This window comes from Nomascus leucogenys, chromosome 6 (genome assembly GCF_006542625.1).
Source record: "Nomascus leucogenys isolate Asia chromosome 6, Asia_NLE_v1, whole genome shotgun sequence".
Classification (NCBI taxonomy): domain Eukaryota; kingdom Metazoa; phylum Chordata; class Mammalia; order Primates; family Hylobatidae; genus Nomascus; species Nomascus leucogenys.
The window spans coordinates 67,272,780-67,290,044 of NC_044386.1; the positions used below are offsets into that span (position 1 = coordinate 67,272,780).

The window sequence follows — 17,265 nt, forward strand, 5'->3', positions numbered from 1 at the left end:
CCCTGCTAATGCCCAGGTATTTAAAATTTTTTTTGTAGAGACGGGGTCTGCCTATGTTGCCAGGCTAGTCTTGAGCCCCTAGGCTCAAGCAGTCCTCTTGCCTCAGCCTCCCAAAGTGCTGGGATTACAGGTGTGAGCCACCACACCCAGCAATACGCTGCTTAATCAATTTCACAAAAGATGAACAAAAAAGGCCAAGTCCTAAGCAACTGCGGAGTGTGCGAAGCGTGCCCTCCGTGGCATCCTTTCCCGATTTGTGTTCTTTTTTTAGAATTAGCTTGTTTCACTCTCAACTGCGAATGGTGAATGCCCAACATGGGCTTAAAAGCCTATTCTCATGAAGGGGTTTTAATCTTTATCAGGAATCAAAGCCTTAAACGAAGACTCAACTGTTTATCTGGAGCTGGTAGAGCAGGTTTGCTCATGAAGTCACACCCAGTTGGCATCACAGAGGCCCAAGAGCCTCTGTGCTGGAGAACTGAGCCAATTACTGTTCCCACCAAATTCTTTGCAGGTGTCAACCTGCCCTTTACAAAGGCTCAGCAGATGCACTGCTTACAAGATGTTTTATGTCAACGTGAAGTCTTTATAGGGGACCAGTCCCATCCTGCCTGAGATTCTACTACCCTGAAGCCTCCCTGGGACATCCTGTGAGAGGCTGATTATGCTCCTCAGTGGTAGGCTGAAGCTCTCCCATACTCAGGTACATATTTAATTCCCAGGACAACTAAACCAGCTATTTTTCCATCCTCTTAGCAAATGAGACTGAAAAGGACCTGGCCTACACTAAGACGCATGAAGTCTGGCGATTTTTAAATCCAGCTGCAGATGTAACCAAAAAGTTAAATAACGTCTGACAGGAGTGCTTCATCTTTAAAATCCTTGTTGTGTACCACACTACTGCTTCTTTGTGGACTTTTGTCCACAAAGGTCCTTTGATTCAGTTTGTTTATACGCACTTAGAGATTTCAATTAAATGTGGTTTTTAATAATCCTCATGCTCTCATGCATGTTAACTGTTTTATTTTTATGCATTACTATGACCTACACTTTGTTTTTAAAAATGAAGCTTTCAGATCATTTTCAGCTTCATCGCACCCTCAAGTGTGCTTTTCTGGCCTTCTCATTTTTGACTGAATTTGGAGAGGAATGAAGAAGTCATTTTTAGGCCCTGATTTGAAGGACCTACAAAAAAAGAAAGTCTTTCCACCCCCACCCCACCCCGCAACCCCCTGCTTGGAGGCAGCACAGCTGACCTGCTTGCGTCTTGGTGTGAACTGGGGATCTGAACGAGGGAAACTGGAGGCTGCAAAAGGGCTCTGGAAGAAGTTCAAAAGCAAATTTGTTTTCCACATTTTGCTCAGGTTTGCCCTGTGAAGAGATTAGAAAGCAAGATCTCTGAAAACAATATAAGAACCTTAATTCAATAGCCTGGAGAAAATCTTCAGCCAGTGAAGGCTCTTACACAATTAGTCTTCCTAAGAACAGAGCATAAATAAATGGGTTCAAATGGGCACAAAATAGAATGCACAATATTTGTTTAGATCAAAGAAAAAATTTCCACTGGCAAAAGCTAAAATAACTGACTGTGGAGACTTGATCCATCTTTATTAGTAGAATAGAGGCCCCTTTAAAGGACTGGGTATGACCAGGTTTCAGTCCTTCCAGACTCTGGATTCTGAGAGGAAGGATGGTTCCCTGGAGATTAGCATGGGTTCAGTGAGTACAAGGAATTGACATTGGATATGAAAGGGAAGAGCAAGGCCTTCATTCAGCTGTAGGGACAGGAAAACAAACCACAGTATAGTATAGACCACATAATAGCTGCATAATAGACAGTGATCAGTATATGAAGATACATATTCTTAGAAGCCGGTTGAATATCAGTCTTGTTAACAAGTGACACTGTTGTACATTCTCCTGGTTCTCACTGGCACAAGACAGCTTCATAGACACATACATATTGCACAAAATTCTATGACAGGTTTCCACAGGAAAAGGTTTCCACCTGGTCTCTGCTGCTTCCTATAGAAGGGACATAAGTTCCCTGAGTCACTGTTCATTGTTACCTAGTGTGCTTCCTCCTGTGAAGGGCATGAGCCTATCTCTTTACTTCATTGGCAAACTCCACTGGCATCAAATGGCCTTGGTCATAGGCAAGAGTCATTTAATATGTCAGCAATTGCTGCAGCTGTGACCCCTTCCATTTGGCAACCAACCTTGAGCCTTTACAAAAGTCTTCAAGGACTCAAAATGAGATGTCTTCTTTTTGAAAATATACAAACCAGAATCAGCTTGCTCATCCTCAAAGGATGTTGACTGTGGTCGTTGTTCTTTCGAGAGGAGTTGTTAACTTTTCAGGGTAGCTTGCTGTTCCCCTGCCAGTACAACTTCTCTTCCACTTTTTTCTTTTTCCATCGGCAGAGAAGCAGCATCTTAAAGGTCTTCCTGAAGGTTCTGTTGCAGAAGGCATAGCAGATGGGGTTGACAGTGCTATTGACATAGCACAACCAATAGCCCAAGTGCCACAGGGTGACTGGGACACACTTGTCACAGAAGGTAGAAACCAGGACCATGATGTTATACGGGGTCCATGTGATGATGAAGGCCAGGAGAATGGCACTCAGTGTCTGGGCTGCTTTCCTTTCTTTGACTAGGACCATTCTCTTTCGTTTGGTCATTTGATGGCTGGGGTTGGGATTGAGGCCTGTCGTTGAAGGTTCCTTGGCCACTGGGAAGGAGCAGGGCATGATTTTCACCTTGTGACAGCCGTTGTTGGTCTCCTGGGTCCCGTCAGCTTTTACCACCAATCGGAACTTATAGGCCACACATTTCTGACTCTTGGGTCTATGAGCAGCTGCTGGAGACAGAAGGTAGTTTGGGGTGTCAGAGTCACGTTTTTCAGTTTCAGCTTTCACAAAAGTTTCCTCAGTCTCTTCAGCACTGAATTCTTCCCCTGGGCTTTCCTTACCCTGACTCTTATAGACCACTTGGAGGACAGGGTCAGTGACAGGCTTGTCCTCATCCTCTGAGGAAGGGTAGCTGCTACAGGTGGTGAGCTGCTCAGCTTTGGCCCAATTAGCGCTTGGGCCAGTGGCTTGGGATGGCTTCCCAGTGGTGGAGGTGCTCCTGCGGGAGGAAGACCAGGAGGCCTGGTTCCTTTCCCGCTGGGCCAGGGTGGGTCGAGGACAGCGCAAGCAGGATCTGAACAGAGCCCTATGAGCTGGCTTTCTCTTCTCAGCTTCAGTCACAGAGTCAGAACCCTGGAGGTCAGCCAGGTCCTTGGTTCGCTTCTCTGTTTCCCGGTAGATTCGACAGTAGAGGATGGTCATGACAGAAACAGGGATGTAGAAGGCAGCAATGGCAGTGCCAAAAGTGATGGTGGGCTCAGAGAGAAACTGGATCTGGCACTCATCCAGTGGAACTGTCCGCTTCCCAACCAAGTACTGCCAGCAGAGGATTGCTGGGGCCCAGAGGATGAAGGAGATCAGCCAGGCCAAGCCAATCATGATGCCAGCCCTTTTCGGAGTACGCTTGGCCCGATATGTCAAGGGTCTTGTGATGGAAAAGTAACGGTCAAAACTGATCACCAGAAGGTTCATGACAGAAGCGTTGCTGGCCACGTAGTCCAGTGCAAGCCAAAGGTCACAAGCCAGACTCCCGAGAGCCCAGCGTCCCATGAGGATGTAGGTGGTGTAGAGGTTCATGGAGAAGATCCCAATGATGAGATCTGCACAGGCTAAGCTCAGCAGGTAATAGTTGTTAACTGTCTTGAGCTGGCTGTTGACTTTGAAGGAGATCATGACCAAGACATTGCCCACAATGGTGATCAGGCTTACCACAGCAGTCACAGCTGCAATGGTGATGACTTCCCACAACCTGTGGCGTTCCAAAGGCTGGTGATTTACTGGGGTGCCATTGAAGGTGGTTGCATTGTGGTAAGAGTCCCCTTCCATCCTGGTGCAAAAATTTTATAGTAGAATAGTGTTAGGTTCTAGACTGTTTTCTATTTCAGCTCTTCTTGGCCAGCATCTGGAAGAGAGGGAAACACATTAGCTCCGCACACCAGTATGACTTTCTTGTCCATCCATTGTTTATAGTTTCTTTTTTTTTTTTTTTTCTGAGATGGAGTCTCGCTCTGTCACCCAGGCTGGAGTGCAGTGGTGCGATCTCAGCTCTCTACAAGCTCCGCCTCCCGGGTTCACGCCATTCTCCTGCCTCAGCCTCCTGAGTAGCTGGGAGTACAGGCGCCCACCACCACGCCCAGCTATTTTTTGGTATTTTTAGTAGAGACAGGGTTTCACTGTGTTAGCCAGGATGGTCGCGATCTCCTGACCTCGTGATCCACCCGCCTCGGCCTCTCAAAGTGCTGGGACTACAGGCGTGAGCCACCGCGCCTGGCCCATTGTTTATAGTTTCTAACGGAATATTAAACGTGGCTGCACACATATTCAGAGCAAGATGCTGAAATCTCTAAAGTTTGATCACCTATTTTTAATGGCATCCTTTTGCTTTTTGTTAACCTATGGCTGAGTGCCCTTCTTATTCATGAGGCTGCTGCCCTCTTGTGGCAATTTTAAAAAGGGCTGGGAAAACGAGGAGGGTGAAGGGAAAGGAAAAAAATGGATTGTTGAGAAGCAGTAAAGAGGGGAAAGCAGGGATGTTAAATCACTTTAGATTGCAATGATCGTAAGGGCAGAAACCCTATTTTTTTAAGATCCTGGTGATAAATACCTAAATCGTCATGCACTGGGGAAAAAGTGGTATCTATTCTATAGTCCCAGTCTTGATTATTAAACATTACTGAGGTGCTGTTGTGAGCCAAGACCATATTATACCACCTCTCCTTGCCCTAATGCACAAACTCCAAGTGCATATCTGGTTTTCATCTAGGGGGGTTTTACATTTGCCCCAGCTGCTGAAGATAAGAACCTTATTTCTGTTCCTGAACTATTTGCAATATCATAGAATTATTTTAGCTTATCTTTTTTCTGGTTATAGAGTAATATATTCCTTGTAAAAGTTCAAACAATGTCAAAATGTAAATCTTAGAAAGCAAAAGTCTCCTCTAATTCCACCTTGCAGAGGTAATCAATGCTAACAGTTTAGTGTATATTTTGGCATTTTCCCATATGCATATACTAATAAATAAATATTTAAATACAATTTCCCATGCATATACTAATAAATATTTTAAATGGGTGCCTTTTACCATTTACAATTTGAATTTTGTTTTTTACTTAACAAATGAATTATCACGGACAGCCTTTGTATCAGTACATCTAGAGCTATCACTTTCATTGTAATGACTGTACATTATTCCACTTAATGGATGTACTATATTTAATTAAACCTCTGTTGACAAATTTTAACTTTTAAAACTAAAAGGAAATTTTCCTTTTGTAGATTAAAAAATCTATGTACATGATAAAGATTTCAGTGTGTACCAAAGGGTAAATGGTAGAAATTAGGTCTCCCTCCCACCTCTGACCTCCAAGCTTGCAAGCTCCCCATTTTCGGAGGTAACCACTGCTACCATTTGTTTTTCCTTCTAGAGATATATGTGCATACAACATATACTTGATGATATGTAACAAACACCACCTTGACATGATAATGGGCAGTAAAGGGAAAAAAAAATCTTTTTTTTTTTTTTTTTTTTTTTTTTTGAGATTGAGTCTTGCTCTGTTGCCCAGGCTGGAGTGCCGTGGTGCTATCTCGGCTCACTGCAAGCTCCGCCTCCCAGGTTCACGCCATTCTCCTGCCTCAGCCTCCCCAGTAGCTGGGACTACAGGCGCCCGCCACCACGCCCGGCTAACAGAGTCTTGCCCTTGTCGCCCAGGCTGAAGTGTAGTGGCACCATCTTGGCTCACTGCAACCTCCGCCCCTCGGGTTCAAGCAATTCTTCTGCCTCAGCCTTTTGAGTAGCTAGGATTACAGCCACCATGCCCAGCTAATTTTTGTACTTTTTAGTAGAGATGAGGTTTTGCCATGTTGGCCAGACTGGTCTCAAACTCCTGACCTCAGGTGATCCGCCCGCCTCAGCCTCCCAAAGTTCTGGGATTACAGGTGTGAGTGACTGCGCCCAGTGAAAATCTTTTTGATGACCCTTAAAATACCCCATGTGGGCAATTTTATTTAATGGGGTATTTCTGCTCTGCCTATGGCCAGTCTTGACACTTTTTTGATAACAGTAACTGACAGAAAGGTGGCAAATTTGTGAAGGGTACAGTTTTCTTGGCTTTGCTTTATATTTTCAGCTGTAATTTTGGATGTTTTCATAACACCTCAAATTCAATATGGAATTGAGTTGATGATATTGTCTTGCACCGGAAACCAGATTCTCCCATCTTCCCAATCTTGCATGCTTCTTCACCTCCCAAACACATGCAGTCTAACTGACCCACGAAGACTCCTCTTTTTGGTCCCTCTCCATTCCTGCTGCTACCAACTGTTACCTTACAGCTATAACACCTCGGTGTTATCAACATTCTTCAAGTTGTTGAAGCAAATTCTAAGGTTGCCAGGTCATTAGGTAGAGATTCCCCAGCATCTGAAAAGACCAGTTACTCTACACTCTACAAATCTCTAGGCAAATGCCCTCACAGATTATCTTCCAATGATCAGATTTAAGCCACATAGTGCAAAAAAGGGCCTGTGGAAATCCATTTCTCCTTTATTCTTTCTTTTCTTCCTTCCTCTCCTGCCCCTCTTAAATATTTGAATGTTTATTATGGGACAGACTCTAATGCTGGCCATACCATGGAATAGGCCAATGTCTCTGCTCTTTAGACACTAGTTGGGAATGTAAATAAATTAGCAGATAGAAATAGGAGGGGTGCAGCATGCCATAGGGGCACCTGTGAAGGACCTCCAGCCTCGTTGAGCGGACATGGGAAGCACTTCCTGAGGAAGAGACCTAAGAGTCGAGACTTGAAGAATGAATCACCAATAGCTAGGCAAAAGGTGGGTGGAGGCTGGGGATGGTAGTGCCAGAATGTTTCAGACAGGGAAGGAAGGGAAGAGCTTGTTTGTAAGCCCAGAGGCAAAAGAGGAGGAATGGAAAGAAACAAGGTAGCTGGAGCCAAAGAAAGCTGAGAAGTGAAAGGTGAGGCTGGCAGGAGAAGGAGGGGCAGGAGAGGACCTGAGAGAAAAGTCAGCTTTCTGGGAGAGCTGTGTCAGCTATTTCCAGACTCCCCGTCTACTCTGAAGGTAGTCCCAACATCCAGGTGTTGGGGAGCATTAGTCCGGAGTGAAGTAGTAAAATGATCTGACCGCTTGCTGAATTTTTTCTAATCAATTCTTCAAAATAGGAATACATGGTGTTTTGGAAGGATTTAATTTTTCCACTTAATTTTATTATCAGGTCGTAAGCAATTTACGGAAGGTTCTGGGAATTCGGATGTGCACATACTCCTTTGGACACACGTATAACCTGGGTACTTCTTTTTCATCTGTTTCCTCATTAGAAAAAATAAGGAGACCGGGCATGGTGGCTCACGCCTGTAATCCCAGCACATTGGGAGGCCGAGGCGAGTGGATCGCCTGAGGTCAGGAATTCGAGACCAGCCTGGCCAACATGATGAAACCCTGTCTCTACTAAAAATGCAAAAGTTAGCTGGGCATGATGGTGTGTGCCTGTAATCTTAGCTACTTGGGAAGTCGAGGCAGGAGAATTGCTTGAACTCGGGGGGTGGAGGTTTCAGTGAGCCAAGATCTCACCACTGCACTCCAGCCTGGGTGACAGAGTGAGACTCTGTTTCAAAAGAAAATTTAAGAAAAAAAGGAAATTGGACTATGGGAACTAACATACCTACATTTTTATGACTTTGTATATTATATTGTGTCAAAAAACAAAATTAAAACAAATGTAAAGATCTCAGTTGGCTTTATTTGTGATTCTAGAATCAGGCAATTCTTCATTTTGGGAAATAAATGTTCTGACGAGCTGACCAGAAGAATTTGGCTTTATAGGCAGAGAAGGCCTGAAGAAAGCAGAAGCAAAGAACAAGGGTGTATTAGTTACTTCTAGACAGAACAACAGAAAATAACTGGTTAGTTAACATCAGGTTACTTCAGGCTGTGTGTGTGTGTGTGTGTGTGTGTTAGAATTAAAGCAGACAGAACTTCCTTATCATGCTGATTGAAGATTTATAGTGGCCTGTTTGGGAAATTGGCTCTCTCTCTCTCCTGACTTCTCAGGTCAAATAACAACTTAGTTTAGGTTTGGTGACTTGGAACTTTAGTATGGGTGGCTCCATTTTGATTTTTATTCTGGTTTGTTGGAGTCTAGATCAAGAGCTTAGTCCAAAACAATGACCTCTTATAATTTTTTATTTATCAATAGTGTGATGGTTAATTTTATGTGTCCACTTGGCTAGGCTACAGTACCCAGTTGTTTTGTCAAACACCAGTCTAGATATTGCTGTGAAGGTATTTTCAGATATGATTAATACTGAAATCAGCAGAGTTTAAGTAAAGATTACCCACCATAATGTGGGTAGGCCTCTTTCAATCATTTGAAGGCCTTAAGGGAAGACTGAGGTGCCGAATGAAAAGAGCAAGGAATTCTGTCACCAAACTGCCTTAGAACTCAAGACAGCAACATTGATTCCTGCTGGATTTTCCAGCTTGCCTACAGATTTCAGACTTGCTAGCCCCTACAATCATGTGACCCAGTCCTTTAAAATAAAAATAAATCTCTCTCTCTCTGATAAATGGAATAAGCTCTTTGCTAAAAGGGAAAAGAAAATAATTTACAGTGGTAACATCACCTCACAATCATATCACAATTTGGCATTGGTCAGCTTCAGATTAAAAACCTAGTTCCATTACTTGCTGTATGACATTAATTAATTGATTGGAAACAAGGTCTTGCTCTATCACTCAGGCTGGAGAACAGTGTCACCATCATAGCTCACTGAAGCTGGAACCCATGGCCTCAAGCGATCCTCCTGCCTCAGCCTCCCATGTAGCTGGGACTACAGGTGTGGGCCACAACATATGGCTCCAACTTACTGTATGACTTTGGACACATTACTTAACCTGAGTCTCAGATTTTAAACTTTGAGGTGGGGATAAAAAGAGTCCTTACCTCGTAGGATTGTTTCAAGTATTAAATGAGATAACCCATGTTGTATTCAGCCAGTGCCTGACACAAGGGAATGTTCACTACAAAGTAGCAATCCAGCAACAAGATCATCAGAATGACTATTCTGTCCAGGCACAGTGGCTCACGCCTGTAATCCCAGCACTTTGGGAAGCCAAGGTGGGTGGATCATGAGGTCAAGAGATCAAGACCATCCTGGCCAACATGGTGAAACCCCGTCTCTACTAAAAATACAACAACAACAACAACAAAAATTAGCTGGGCGTGGTGGCATGTGCCTATAGTCTCAGCTACTCGGGATGCTGAGGCAGGAGGATCGCTTGAACCCGGGAAGTGGAGGTTGCAGTGAGCCAAGATCATGCGACTGCACTCCAGCCTGGTGACACAGCAAGACTCCACCTAAAAAAAAAACAAAGAAAACTCTTCTGGTAGGAATGAGCTTGAGGCATGGTTATTAAGGGACAGGGTAAAATAATAAGGCAATATTTTCATAACCACAAACTGGCTCTTTTAGATGCTTCAGGGTGCTGACACTGGATTGCAGTGGTGTGATCATAGTTCACTGCAACCTCAACCTCTTGGGCTCAAGAGATCCTCCCACCTTAGCCTCCTGAGTGGCTGGGACTACAGGCATGTGCCACAATCCCCAGCTAATTTTTTTCTGATTTCATTTTGCTTTGAGATAGGGTCTCACTATGTTGCTCAGGCTGGCCTCGAACTCCTGGCCTCAAGCGATCTGCCTGCCTCGACCTTCCAAAATGCTGGGATTACATCACACCTGGCCCTTCCTCTTTAGTTTTTTTTGGTTGGTGCTCTACCTCTAGGAACATAACAAACTGCTCCCAATCATTCAAGCAGAACAACCTTGAGGAGAGCCGAGGCTAACACAGTCTTCCTCAGAGTCTGCTCATAGACTAGGACTACCTCAAATGCTTGATTGAAAAGGTTTCATGATCTGATAAATTGAGAAAACACCATGTAGTATGTAGAGCTCTCAAAGATTCAGAAGACACATTAGCCTAGTGAAAGCTGGGAGGTTCTGCAGTAGAGAACATTACTTAATTTGGCCTAACAGAGAGGTGGCTTAGCTTATCTAACCTTTCTCAGAGGAATGTCTGTTAATATCCTGTGGAATCCATGAATCACATTTGGGAAATGCATTTGAGTAAAAAACAACCAATTAGGAGTATGGAGTAGGAGTTCTAATTTCGGCTAAAATCCTGTGATTTGAGACAAACCATGTATTCTCTCTGGGCCCCAGTTTCTCCATATACGGAATTAAGAGACTGGAAGTAATGGTTTATCCTTTAAAATGCTTTCAGGCTCTTCTTATAGGCTCACAGTAGAAAACACTGGAAACTGTATTAATTTTAGCCCTCAACTTTCTTCTATTCTTAACTAGGGAAATGGCAGTTACTTAGTTGCTTTGGAAGTTAGTGTAGTGAAAACAGCCCTTAACATATTTTGAGTTCTCGGCTTTCTCATCTGTTAAACACGTATAACAATACCTGCTTAGACTGGGTGTGGTGGCTCACACATGTAATCCCAGCACTTTGGGAGGCTGAGGTGGGCAGATCACCTGAGGTCACCAGGATTTTATAATCAGTGTGTCTCAAAATTTAATATGCATAATCTTGTTAAATTGTAGAAGGGTGGGGCTTGCATTTCCACATTTTATTTATTTTTATTTATTTATTTATTTATTTTTTGTGACAGAGCCTCGCTCTGTCGCCCAAGCTGGAGTGCAGTGGTATGATCTCGGCTCACTGCAAGCTCTGCCTCCGGGGTTCACGCCATTCTCCTGCCTCAGCCTCCTGAGTAGCTGGGACTACAGGTGCCTGCCACCATGCCTGGCTAATTTTTTGTATTTTTAGTAGAGACGGGGTTTCACCAGGTTAGCCAGGATGGTCTTGATCTCCTGACCTGGTGATCCACCCACCTCGGCCTCCCAAAGTGCTGGGATTACAGGAATGAGCCACTGTGCCTGGCCTATATTTATTTTTTGAGACAGTGTTTCACTCTGTTGCCCAGGCTAGAGTGCAGTGGCATGATCTTGGCTCACCGTAACCTCTTCCTCCCGGGTCCAGGAGATTCTCCTGCCTCAGCCTCCTGAGTAGCTGGGACTACAGGTGCACACCACCACACCCAGATAATTATAATTTTTTTATTTTTAGTAGAGATGGGGTTTAATCATGTTGGCCAGGCTGGTCTCAAACTCCTGGCCTCAAGCGATCCACCCACCTTGGCCTCCCAAATGCTGGGATTACAGGTGTGAGCTACCCGGCCTGGCCTCGTTTATTTACTTTTTTTTTTTTTTTGAGACGGAGTTTCACTCTTTTTGCCCAGGCTGGAGTGCAATGGCGTGATCTTGGCTCACCGCAATCACCGCCTCCTGGGTTCAAGTGATTCTCCTGCCTCAGCCTCCTGAGTAGCTGGCATTACAGGAATGTGGCACCATGCCTGGCTAATTTTGTATTTTTAGTAGAGACGGGGTTTCTCCATGTTGGTCAGGCTGGTCTCGAACTCCTGACTTCAGGTGATCCGCCCACCTCGGCCTCCCAAAGTGCTGGGATTACAGGTGTGAGCCACCGAGCCCAGCTTGTTTACTTTTAAAGTGTTTTAAAATTGTTTTCAAGCAACCGTTTGTTCCTTTTTTTCCCAACATTTATCTTAAGTTCAGGGATACATATGAAGGAGGTGCAGGTTTGTTACACAGGTAAATGTGTGCCAGGGTGGTTTGCTGCACAGATCATCCCATTACCTAGGTATTAAGCCCAACATCTATTACCTATTCTTCTTGATGTTCTCCCTCCTCCCATCCCCACCCCCACAGGCTCCAGTGTGTGTTGTTTCCCTGGATGTGCCCTTGTGTTCTCTCACCATTCAGCTCTTACTTATAAGTGAGAACATGCAGTGTTTAGTTTTCTGTTCCTGTGTTAGTTTGCTCAGGGTAGCAGCTTACAACTCCATCTATGTCCCTGCAAAGGACATAATGTCGTTCCTTTTTATGGCTGCATAGTATTCCATGGTGTGTATGTACTACATTTTTTATCCAGTCTATTGTTGATGGGTATTTAGGTCAATTCCATGTCTTTGCTATTGTGGATAATGCTGTAATGAACATACACGTGCATGTATCTTTATAATAGAATGATTTATATTCCCTTGGGTATATACCCAGTAATGAGATTACTAGGTCAAATGGTATGTCTGCCTCTAGGTCTTTGAGGAATTGCCACACAGTATTCCACAATGGTTGAACTAATTTACACTCCCACCAGCATGTAAAAGTGTTCCTTTTTCTCCACAGCCTTGCCAGCATCTGTTGTTTTCTGGAGTTTTAATAATAGCCATTCTCACTGGCGTGAGATGGGATCTCATTTGTTTTTGATTTGCATTTCTCTAATGATCAGTGATGTTGAGTTTTTTTTCATATGTTTTTTGGCCGCATGTATGTCTTCTTTTGAGAAGTGTTTGTTCATGCAGGTTCTTTGCCCACTTTTTGATGGGGTTGTTTTTTTCTTGTAAATTTGTTTATGTTCCTTGTAGATTCTGGATATTAGCCCTTTGTCAGATGGACAGATTGCAAAAATTTTCTCCCATTCTGTAGGTTGCCTGTTCACTCTGATGATAGTTTCTTTGGCTGTGCAGAAGCTCTTTAGTTTAATTAGATCCTATTTGTCAATTTTTGCTTTTGTTGCAATTGCTTTTCATGTTTTCATCATGAAATCTTTGCCTTTGCCTGTGTCCTGAATGGTATTGCTTAGATTTTCTTCTAGAGTTTTTATAGTTTCGGGTTTTACATTTAAATCTTTAATTCATCTTGAGTTAATTTTTGTATAAGGTATAAGGAAGGGGTCCAGTTTCAATTTTCTGCATATGGCTAGCCAGCTCTCTTAGCACCATTTATTAAATAGGGAATCCTTTCCCCACTGCTTGTTTTTGTTAGGTTTGTCAAAGATCAGATGTTTGTAGATGTGTGGTTTTATTTCTTAATTCTCTATTCTGTTCCATTGGCCTATGTGTCTATTTTTGTACCAGTACCATGCTGAAGTGGGTAATGTGACACCTCCAGCTTTGTTTTTTCCTTCAGATTATCTTGGCTATATGGGCTCTTTTCAGTTCCATATGACTTTTTTTTTTTTTTTTTTGAGATGGAGTCTCACTCTGTCACCCAGGCTGGAGTGCAGTGACATGATCTTGGCTCACTGCAACCTCCGCCTCCTGGGTTCAAGCAATTCTCTGCCTCAGCCTCCTGAGTAGCTGGGATTGTAGGCGCCGGCCACTGTGCCTGGCTAATTTTTGAATTTTTAGTAGAGACGGGGTTTCGCCATGTTGGCCAGGCTGGACTTGAACTCTTGATCTCAAGTGATCTGCCCGCCTTGGCCTCCCAAAGTGTTGGGATTACAGGTTTGAGCCACTGTACCTGGTCTGGTTCCATATGAATTTTTAAGTAGTTTTTTTCTAATTTTGTGAAGAATGTCAATGGTAGTTTAGTGAGATTAGCATTGAATCTATAAACTACTTTGGGCAGTATGACTGTTTTGATGATATTGATTCTTCCTATCCATGAGCATGGATGTTTTTCCATTTGTGTGTGTCCTCTCTGATTTCCTTGAGCATTGGGTTGCAGTTCTCCTTGAAGAGGCCCTTCACTTCCCTTGTTAGCTGTATTCCTAGGTATTTTATTCTCTTTGTAGCAATTGTGAATGGGAATTCATTCATGATTTGGCTCTGTGCTTTCCTGTTGTTGATGTACAGGAATGCTAGCAATTTTTGCACATTGATTTTGCATCCTGAGACTGCTGAAATTGCTTATCAGCTTAAGAAGCTTTTAAGCTGAAATGATGGGGCTTTCTGGACATAGAATTATATTATCTGCAAATAAAGATAATTTGATGTCCTCTCTTCCTATTTGACTACCCTTCATTTCTTTCTCTTGCCTGATTGCCCTGGCCAGAACTTTGAATACTATGTTGAATAGGAGTGGTGAGAGAGGGTATCCTTGTCTTGTGCTGGTTTTCATGGGGAATGCTTCCAGCTTTTGTCCATTTGGTATGATATTGGCTGTGAGTCTGTCACAGATGGCTTTTATTATTTTGTGGTATGTTTTTTCAAAACCTAGTTTATTCAGAGTTTTTAACATGAAGGGATTTAAATTTTATCAAAGCCTTTTCTGCATCTGTGGAGATAATCATGTGGTTTTTGTCTTTAGTTCTGTTTATGTGATGAAGTGCATTTATTGATTTCCATATGTTGAACCAACCTTGCATCCCAGGGATGAAGCCAACTTGATTGTAGTGGATAAACTTTTTGATGTGCTGCTAGATTTCATTTGCCAGTATTTTATTGAGGATTTTTGCATCAATGTTCATCAAAGATGTTGGCCTGAAGTTTTCTTTTTTTGTTGTATCTCTGCCAGGCTTTGGTATCAGGATGATGCTGGCTTCATAGAATGAGTCAGGGAGGAGTCCCTCCTTTTCAATTTTTTCAGATAGTTTCAGTAGGAGTGGTACCAGCTCTTTGTACCTCTGGTAGAATTCTGCTGTAAATCTGTCTGGTCCTGGGGTTTTTTTTTCTTTTTTTGGTTGGTAGGCTATTTATTAGTGCATCAATTTCAGAACTCATTATTGGTCTATTAAGGGATTCAGTTTCTTCTTGGTTCAGTCTTGGGAGGGTGTATGTGTTCAGGATCTATCCATTTCTTCTAGATTTTCTAGTTTACCTACATAGAAGTGTTTATAGCATCTTCTGATGATTGTTTGGATTTCTGTGGGGTCAATGGTGATTTCTCCCTTATCATTTCTGATTGTGTTTATTTGATTCTTCTCTCTTCTTCTTTATTAGTCTAGTTAGTGGTTTATCTATTTTACCTATTTTCAAAAAACCAGCTCCTAGATTTGTTGATTTTTGAAAGTGTTTCTCTTGTCTCTATCTCCTTCAGTTCAACTCTGATCTTAGTTATTTCTTGTCATCCTCTAGCTTTGGAGTTTGTTTGCTCTTGATTCTCTAGTTCTTTTTGTTGTGATGTTAGGTTTTTAACTTGAGATCTTTCTAGCTTTTTGATATGAGCATTTTAGTGCCATAAATTTCCCTCTTAACACTGCTTTAGCTGCATCCCAGAAATTCTGGTACTTTGTCTCTTTGTTTCAGTTTCAAAGAACTTCTTGATTTCTGTCTTAATTTCATTATTTGCCCAGGAGTCATTCAGGAGTAGGTTGTTCAGTTTCCATGTAGTTGTGTGGTTGTGAGTGAATTTCTTAATCTTGAGTTCTAATTTGATTGTGCTGTGGTCTGAGAGACTATTATTATTTCAGTTCTTTTGTATTTGCTGAGGAGTGTTTTACTTCTGATTATGTAATCAGTTTTAGAGTAAGTTCTGTGGGTGATGAGAAGAATGCTTATTCTGTTGTTTTGGGGTGGAGAGTTCTGTAAATATCTATCAGGTCCACTTGATTCAGAACTGAGTTCAGGTCCTGAATATCATTGTTAATTTTCTCTCTCAGCGATCTGTCTAATACAGTCGGTGGGGTGTTAAAGTCTCCCATTATTATTGTTTGGGAGTCTAAGTCTCTTTGTGGGTCTCTAAAAACTTGTTTTATGAATCTGGGTGCTCCTGTATTGGGTGCATATATATTTAGGATAGTTAGCTCTTCTTGTTGAATTGAACGCTTTACCATTGTGTAATGCCCTTCTTTCTCCTTTTTGATCTTGTTGGTTTAAAGTCTGTTTTGTCAGAAACTAGGATGGCAACCCCTACTTTTTTCTGTTTCCCATTCGTTTGGTAAATTTTTGTCCATCCCTTTATTTTGAGCCTATGTGTGTCTTCACACATGAGATGAGTCTCTTGAAGACAGCATACTGATGGGTCTTGGCGCTTTATCCAGCTTGTCATTCTGTGTCTTTTAACTGGGGCATTTAGCCTATTTACATTTAAGGTTAGTATGGTTATGTGTGAATTTGATCCTGTCATCATTGCAGACATTTTTATGTGGTTGCTTCATAATGTCACTGGTCTGTGTACTTCAGTGTGTTTTTGTAGTGTCTGGTAACGAGTTTTCCTTTCCATATTTAGTGCTTAATATGGAAGCTTCAGGAGCTCTTGCAAGGCAGGCCCGATGGTGACAAATTCCCTCAGCATTTGCTTGTCTGCAAAGGATCTTATTTCTCCTTTACTTATAAAGCTTAGTTGGGCTGGATCTGAAATTCTGGTCTGGACATTCTTTTCTTAAAGAATGTTGAGGCCAGACACAGGGACTCACGCCTGTAATCCCAGCACTTTGGGAGGCTGAGGTGGGTGGATCACTGGAGGTCAGGAGTTCAAGACCAGCCTGACCAACAAGGTGAAACCCCATCTCTACTAAAAATACAAAAATTAGCCGGGTGTGATGGCAGGTGCCTGTAGTCCCAGCTACTCAGGAGGCTGAGATGAGAGAATTGCTTGAACCCAGGAGGCAGAGGTTGCAGTGAGCTGAGATTGTGCCACTGCACTCCAGCCTGGGTGATGGAGTGAGACTCTGTCTCAAAAAAAAAGAAAAAAAAAAAAAAAAAAGAATGTTGATTATTGGCCCCAATCTTTTCTGGCTTGTAGGATTTCCACTAAGAGGCCTGCTGTGAGTCTCATGGGCTTCCTTTTGTAGGTGACCTGGCCCTTCTCTCTGGCTGCCCTTAACATTTTTTCTTTCATTTCAACCTTGGAGAATCTGATGATTGTGTGTCTTGGGGTTGATCTTCTTGTGGAGTATCTTACTGGGGTTCTCTGCATTTTTTCAATTTGAACGTTGGCCTGTCTTGCTAGGTTGGGGAAATTCTCCTGAATGACATCCTGAAGTATGTTTTCCAACTCTGTTCCATTCTCCCTGTCTCTTTCAGGTACCCCAATCAGTCATAGGTTTTGCTTTACATAATCCCATGATCCTTTTCATTCTTTTTTTCTCCATTCTTGTATGCCTGTCTTATTTCTGAAAAATAGTCTTCAAACTCTGTGATTCTTTTCTCCACTGGTCTATTCTGCTATTGATACTCGTGATTGCATTGTAAAGTTCTCATAGTGTGTTTTTCAGCTCCATCAGGTCTGTTATGTTCCTCTCTAAACTGGCTACTCTGGCTGTCAGCTCCTGCATTGTTTTATCATGATTCATAGCTTCCTTGCATTG

General features: G+C 42.7%; 1 protein-coding gene across 2 annotated transcripts in view; it reads right to left on the reverse strand.

Moving 5' to 3' along the window:
- Nucleotides 1-1,583: 1,583 nt before the first annotated feature.
- Nucleotides 1,584-17,265, reverse strand: part of CHRM5 (cholinergic receptor muscarinic 5) — a 99,632-nt gene continuing 83,950 nt past the window's right edge. For both annotated transcript variants that reach the window (XM_003272783.3, XM_003272782.3), the window contains one exon: nucleotides 1,584-4,032. In XM_003272783.3, the coding sequence (XP_003272831.1) occupies nucleotides 2,358-3,956 (1,599 nt within the window). In that variant the 5' untranslated portion in view covers nucleotides 3,957-4,032 and the 3' untranslated portion in view covers nucleotides 1,584-2,357. The remainder of the gene's footprint in view (nucleotides 4,033-17,265) is intronic.